The sequence below is a fragment of the Ammodytes marinus genome (genome assembly GCF_949987685.1).
Source record: "Ammodytes marinus genome assembly, chromosome: 15".
Classification (NCBI taxonomy): domain Eukaryota; kingdom Metazoa; phylum Chordata; class Actinopteri; order Uranoscopiformes; family Ammodytidae; genus Ammodytes; species Ammodytes marinus.
In genome coordinates, this window is record NC_137219.1 from 724,232 (window position 1) to 731,731 (window position 7,500).

The following is a 7,500-nucleotide window of genomic DNA, read 5'->3' on the forward strand; positions in this document are numbered from 1 at the left end:
TGGGACCGGACCGCACCGACAGAGAGGGAGAGAATCCAAAACCAAACCCTACTGATGGAGCTACAACTGCAAGGTAAAAAACACACACACAGACAGACAGACAAAGACACAGACAGACAGACAGACAGACAGGACAGATAGACAGATAGACAGACAGACAGACAGATAGACAGACAGGCACACACACTTCTTTTTTTAACTATTTTTTATTGGTGAGAAGCATGACTAAACAAACGGAGGTCAATATACAGGCCACCATTTTTTCACATTACACACACACACCTCTAACCCTGACTCTCTCTCTCTCTTGTCTCTCTCTCTCTCTCTCTTTCTCTCTCTCTCTCTCGCTCTCTCTCTCTGTCTCTCTGTCTCTCTCTGTCTCTCTCTGTCTCTCTCTTTCTGTCTCTCTCTTTCTCTCTCTCTTTCTTTCTTTCTTTCTTTCTTTCTTTCTTTCTTTCTTTCTTTCTTTCTTTCTTTCTTTCTTTCTTTCTTTCTTTCTTTCTTTCTTTCTTTCTTTCTTTCTTTCTTTCTTTCTTTCTTTCTTTCTTTCTTTCTTTCCAGCCATCAAGATATAACCAGCGGCGACCAGTCCAACACCCCTAACCCAACCCCTGGCCCAAAACCTAACTCTACCCCTGGCCTTACCGATACCCCTCCCCCTCCCCCTGGCTCTGGGTCTAACTCTAACCAGGGAGAGGAGGACACACAGATGGAGGACAGTCCCGCTGCTGAGGATGTTTCCATGGACACTAAGGAGGTGAATAATATCCCATGATCCTCTCTGGCAGCCGCTCTATCAGTTATTGGAAGTAGGAATAACCCAAAAAGGTTCAGTCTGTGTCACTCACTCACTCACTCACTCACTCACTCACTCACTCACTCACTCACTCACTCACTCACTCACTCACTCACTCACTCACTCACTCACTCACTCACTCACTCACTCACTCACTCACTCACAAGGCAAGGCAAGTTTATTTCTAGCACAATTCAGACACAAGGCCATTCAAAAGTGCTTTACAGGGGCAAGCTTAAAAAATACATAAAACACATTAGAAAACATTTAAAAGCGAATGAAAAGAAGTAAATAAAATAAAAATTGCAGGTTAAAATGGAAACAGAAAAGTCTTCAGACTTGATTTTAAAGAACTGAGAGTTGCAGCAGACCTCAAGTTTTCTGGGAGTTTGTGCCAGGCTGACATGTTTAAACTTCTCTGCTTTCCGGGGGCGCCCTTAGCTCAGTTGGTAGGGCGTCCCCCCCCCCCCCATGGGCCTCGGCCAGCAGCGGACCCGGGTTCGATTCCAGCCCGCGGTTGTTCTCTGCATGTCACTCCCCTCTCTGCCCCATTTCAACTCTGTCTCTACACTATCAATAAAGCATAAAAATGCCCCAAAAAATATCTTAAAAAAAAAAAAAAAATTCTCTGCTTTCCCTGAAATCTCATAACAGATTTTCTCCTATTATTATTCCTTGTTCCTTCAGGACTCTTCGTCTCCGCAGGACTTGGACTCAAACTCCCAGAATCCTTTGCGTCCTGAGACTCTGTGATGTCATCGTGTTCTATTTCATTCTATCGGGTGTGAGGTCATCACTGCTCTGGACCAATCAGGAATCACATCTCAGAAATGATTTTAATACGTTTATTTTTGTCTTTATTTTTCCTATTTTACTCTTCAGTTTGTTTGTGTGTATCTGTGAGTGTGTGTGTGTGTGGTGTGTGTGTGTGTGTGTGTGTGTGTGTGTGTGTGTGTGTGTGTGTGTGTGTGTGTGTGTGTGTGTGTGTGTGTGTGTGTGTGTGTGTGTGTGAGAGAGCCTGGTTCTACAAGACCATCGTACTTCATTTCATTTTTACAGAAGGTCTGGAATCGCTCAATTGACAAACGTTAACTCACTTGAAGGCGGGTGTCTGTTGAAGTTTAAAACTATTGGATCTGCCCAGTGCCACTCTGGATCTGCCAACCAATCGCATAACGTTTTGGTCGTGACATATGTCATGCGCCGGCTTCTGACTACAACTGAAACTGGCGCACGACCTCAACGTCATTGTTCTGAGCCACTCCCTCTGTTCACTGATTGGACCGGTAAAAATCTGTCCGGAGAAAACCTAAGAATATACCGCAGACCCAGACTGACTACTGAAGGGAAATGACAATTGAGCGGAAGTATGTAGGCGGGCGGTGCCAGGCTATGTGTGTGTGTCTGCGAGTGAGTGTCTGCGAGTGTGTATGTGCGAGTGTGTGTGTGTGTGTCTGAGAGTGTGTGTGTGTGTGTGTCTGAGAGTGTGTGTGTGTGTGTGGGGGGGGGGGGGGGGTTTATCATATTTTAGGACCTTTTTTAGACGAGTGACAATAAACCAAAGCTCATTGATAAATTATTTAGTTTCTTCTTGTTTGTTTGTTTGTTTTTCAACATGAATAAAGTGATTTACTCTCAAACTGCAAATGGAATTCACTAGTACAACGCTTCTATCCAAAACGCTTCCATAGTTTGTCTCACACACACACACATATATATATACACACAGGCGCACACACACACACACACACACACACACAAACATAGATACACACACACACACACACACACACACACACAGGCAAACACACACAGGGACACTTTGACATGTGGCTCAAACAGTGGACCAATGACACAGAAGGCCCGGCAATGATGTTTCCAATTCAATCAGATTAATGTGTGCACTGTTATTAATACACAGCCTAGACTCTGTAAACAGGCAGGGGAATAAACAACGGGGCTAGCAACATGCCTGTATAATATATATATATATTTCTGCAGACTTTATATTCATACCTGCCTTCTAAAATCAAATCAAATAAGTTTTAAAGGTGCAGTGTGTAATATGACATCATCTACAAAGTTCTAGAATGCAACGCTCCCTGGGTAACCCCAACCCTTTAGAATAACAACAGAAGCTACAGTGGCCTTCAAGGACAAGAACAATTCTACATTTTAAACAATGCACCTGATGACATTCCAACCAACGTGGATTCCTCCATAAGACTTGCCTGCTCAATGTACAAAATGTAATATTAATATTTGTAATTCCCCGCTCAGGAGGATAATTCAGATTATTGGCAGAGGTGATTTTACACCAATGAGGACATATTTATGAATGAGGATATTGATTTTAGCTAATACATTACTTAAAATGTTACACAGTGTCCCTTTAAATCTCCCACCTCTCATTATTTGTAATGTTTTATCATATGATTCATAGTTCTTATTTTCTGAATGTTAAAAGCTGCTCTGAGGAACTTCCAGTGTGTGTTAATTCTAGCGCCCCCCTTTGGACTAAAGCAGTAGTGTTTTTACCACGCCAGCTGTTGTTCCTGAGTGAGCGTATACCCATGACAAAGGCATTAAGAAAAACTATATAAAAATAGCATTCTCTTTGCACTGATGGTCTGAAAATGAAGTGTTCTGTTCAAAGCACCAACAGGGGGGTGCAGTGTGTGTGTGTGTGTGTGTTAGTGTGTATCTCTCCCTCTGTGTGTGTGTGGGTGTGTATATCTCTCCCTCTGTGTTTGTGTGTGTGTGTGGGTGTGTGTGTGTGTTAGTGTGTATCTCTCCCTCTGTGTTTGTGTGTATCTCTCCCTCTGTGTTTGTGTGTGTTTGTGTGTATCTCTCCCTCTGTGTTTGTGTGTGTGTGTGTATCTCTCCCTCTGTGTTTGTGTGTGTGTGTGTTAGTGTGTCTCTCTCCCTCTGTGTGTGTGTTACTGTTTGTGTGTGTGTTACTGTTTGTGTGTGTATCTCTCCCTCTGTGTTTGTGTGTGTATCTCTCCCTCTGTGTGTGTGTGTGTGTGTCTGTATGTGTCTGTGTGTGTGTGTGTGTGTATCTCTCCCTCTGTGTTTGTGTCTGTGTGTGTGTTTGTGTGTGTGTGTGTGTGTGTGTGTGTGTATCTCTCCCTCTGTGTTTGTGTCTCTGTGTGTGTGTGTGTGTGTGTGTGTGTGTGTGTGTGTGTGTGTGTGTGTGTGTGTGTGTGTGTGTGCGTTAGAGCGCCTCACAGCTGGGTTAGCTTCGGGACTCACTCAGTCAGTCATCATGATCAGGGTTAAAGTGAGGATCATTTTAACCTTGGAACAGTTTCAGCTTTTATTAAACGATGGTCGATTCGGCTCACAGCGCCCCCATGTGGCCACAGTGTGTAATGCACTGCTTATATATGTCATAATGTAAATATGGTTTAGGTTTATGTTTACAGCAATGGATTGGTGTGTGTGTGTGTGTGTGTGTGTGTGTGTGTGTGTGTGTGTGTAGTGTGTGTGTGTAGTGTGTGTGTGTGTGTGTGTAGTGTGTGTGTGTGTGTGTGTGTTTGTGTGTTTGTGTGTGTCATAGATAGTATATAAAAGGTGTGTGTATGTTACAGAGTGTGTTACAATGTGCGTGTGTGTGTGTGTTCGGTGTGTGTGTACACGTGTGTTCGGTGTGTGTACACGTGTGTTCGGTGTGTGTGCGTGTGTGCGTATCTGTCTGTGTGTGTGTGTGCGTATCTGTCTGTGTGTGTGTGTCTGTGTACACGTGTGTTCGGTGTGTGCGTATCTGTGTGTGTGTGCGTATCTATGTGTGTGTGTGTGTGTGTGTGTGTGTGTGTGTGTCGGGGAAACAGCGCTCCCTGCTGGTCGGGTTAATGGGGGATTTCCTGGGCGGAAGCAGCGGAGGGGGTTTCCAGTGTGATCAGCTCGCTCTCCTTTTAGAAATAGCTCCATGATTCTCCCCCTGGATCTCATGAGCTGTACCCGCAGATAGCGCCTCGCAGGACGGATACACGGAACCATGAAGAGTCGGTGTGAGGAGGAGAACCACCGGAGGCTTCTTCAGGACAGCGGGACATTCTCAGTCTGACGCCCGGGAGAGAGACACCCTGAGCCGGGTAGCAGAAGAGCTGAGAGTCGGCCTCACGAGGAGATTCATGTGAGTCAGAACCAGAACCCGCGTTGTGTGTAGGAGTGTGTGTATGGAAGGGTAAAGGCCTAGCATTAGGTTTGTTATACTGGGGAGGACCAGGCTAGCATCTGTTAGCTCACACAACAGATGATACGGTTAGCTCTCTGTCTGTGTCTTGTCTGTGAGAGAGAGACTGTGTAGGCAATGTGTGTGTGTGTGTGCGCGTGTGTGTGGATGTGTGTGTTTCAGTGTGTGTTTGTGTGTGTGAGGGAGTGTGTTTGTGTGTGTTTGTCTGTCTGTGAGGGTATGTGTGTGTGTGTGTTTGAGAGAGAGAGTCTGTGTGTCTGTCTGCCTGTGTGTATGTGTCTGTGTCTGTGTTTGTGTGTGTGTGTGTTTGTCTGTCTGTCTGTGTGTTTAAACTAAAATTATATTTATTGAACAGCACACACACACTGAGCTACAGAAGCTAACAGTGCTAGCATGACATCACTGTGTTTACATCACTGATCAATACGTGAATCTCTCAGAAATACAACAAAGTCTGAAAAATCAGATTCACATTCTGGATTTAAAGAGACAGTGCACACTAAAGACCTACTTCACCAGTGGAAATATGAAGGTGTATTGAACTCTGAGATCCTATGTACTATAAATGTGCAAACATTTTAGAAATCGGTTCATCCTAGCCTGAGAAAAGGCAGAAAGAGTGTTTTATGGTCTCACTGTCTAACCCTATATTTTCCCATGCGTGACATCACACATGGTAAAATGTAAGGGTTAGGATTAACAGGACAGCTGGGCCAAGGGAAGTCTGAGGGAAGAAAAACCTCATTCATTATATTATAATAGTGATTTTATAATGATAGAACGCCGGTTCAGTATGGGGGAAGTATTCCTTTAAGATTAGATTCCACCCAGTCCATTTTACCTGTGAGTGAGTGAGTGAGTGAGTGAGTGAGTGAGTGAGTGAGTGAGTGAGTGAGTGAGTGAGTGAGTGAGTGAGTGAGTGAGTGAGTGGGTGAGTGGGTGAAGTATTCCTTGAGCTGATGCTTAGATCCAAACCTATTGTTAGTTCATCTGTAATGACGTCAGAGCTTCACTGCTAAACGCTGTATAGGTGTGATGTCGTGTGTGTGTGTGTGTGTGTGTGTGTGTGTGTGTGTGTGTGTGTGTGTGTGTGTGTGTGTGTGTGTGTGTGTGTGTGTGTGTGTGTGTGTGTGTGTGTGTGTGTGTGTGTGTGTGTGTGTGTGTGTGTGTGTGTGTGTGTGTGTGTGTGTGTGTGTGTGTGTGTGTGTGTGTGTGTGTGTGTGTGTGTGTGTGTGACAGAAACAATGGTAATGGAAATGACACTTCTAAATCTAAATCCATATAAAGTGTTGGCTGTCTGTCTGTCTGTCTGTCTGTCTGTCTGTCTGTCTGTCTGTCTGTCTGTCTGTCTGTCTGTCTGTCTGTCTGTCTCCAGCCGGTGAAACAGTATAAATAGGGTTTTGTTCACATGAGAGAAAATCATTACGGCGTCTGTGGTGAAGTGTGCAGGGTGGTTCGGTCGTCCACTGGGTTACAGGGTCGCTGGTTGGATCCCCCGTCTCCCCGCCACATGTCCAAGTGTCCCTGGGCAAAGAGACACTGAACCCTAAATGTCTCCTGATAGTTAGCTTGCACCCTGCGTGGTAGCTGCTGCCGCTATCGGTGTATGAATGTGTTGTTGGCAGATCCAGAGTGGCACTGGGCAGATCCAATAGTTTTAAACTTCAACAGACACCCGCCTTCAAGTGAGTTAACGTTTGTCAATTGAGCGATTCCAGACCTTCTGTACAAATGAAATGAAGTATGATGGTCTGGTAGGACCAGGCTAAATGAAGTACGATGGTCTGGTAGGACCAGGCTAAATGAAGTGCGATGGTCTGGTAGGACCAGGCTAGATGAAGTACGATGGTCTGGTAGGACCAGGCTAAATGAAGTACGATGGTCTGGTAGGACCAGGCTAAATGAAGTACGATGGTCTGGTAGGACCAGGCTATGGTCTGGTAGGACCAGGCTAGATGAAGTACGATGGTCTGGTAGGACCAGGCTAAATGAAGTACGATGGTCTGGTAGGACCAGGCTATGGTCTGGTATAGGACCAGGCTAGATGAAGTACGATGGTCTGGTAGGACCAGGCTATGGTCTGGTAGCACCAGGCAAGTTTCAAGGTATAACGTGATATGAAAAAGTCAATGTTTTAACACCGCCATTATCTCTGTCACAGCGTTCTGAGGTCCTACAACTTCACTACACTAGGATGAACCGATTTCTAAAATGTTTGCACATTTATACTACATAGGATCTCAGAGTTCAATACACCTTCATATTCCCACCGCTGAAGTAGGCCTTTAACAGACAAGTGTATTAATGTTCAGAATAATCCTGCTTCATAACTTTGACTAGAAGAGAAATGTTAGAGAGTCTCTGTGTCTTGTTGAGCTGCTCACTGAAAGGACTGGTTTGATTTCCATAATAGCTATCACACAAGTTTATTAATGTCAGAATATTCTATATATTGCTCAGGCGAATAATTATTATTCCCCGCCCCCCCCCCCCCAGACAAAATAAG

General features: G+C 44.7%; 2 protein-coding genes across 2 annotated transcripts in view; both read left to right on the forward strand.

Moving 5' to 3' along the window:
* The window catches only part of LOC307261589 (TNF receptor-associated factor 3-like), a gene marked incomplete at its 3' end in the record, with an annotated part of 15,812 nt that extends 14,263 nt beyond the window's left edge, over nucleotides 1-1,549 (forward strand). The window contains exons 10-11 of the mRNA XM_080042170.1: nucleotides 692-757; nucleotides 1,484-1,549. Of these exons, the coding sequence (XP_079898296.1) occupies nucleotides 692-757; nucleotides 1,484-1,549 (132 nt within the window). The remainder of the gene's footprint in view (nucleotides 1-691; nucleotides 758-1,483) is intronic.
* A 3,137-nt stretch (nucleotides 1,550-4,686) lies between these two features.
* Nucleotides 4,687-7,500, forward strand: part of LOC307262092 (TNF receptor-associated factor 3-like) — a 20,330-nt gene continuing 17,516 nt past the window's right edge. Inside the window, exon 1 of the mRNA XM_080042845.1 lies at nucleotides 4,687-4,934. The gene's annotated coding sequence lies outside the window, so the exon portion shown is untranslated. The remainder of the gene's footprint in view (nucleotides 4,935-7,500) is intronic.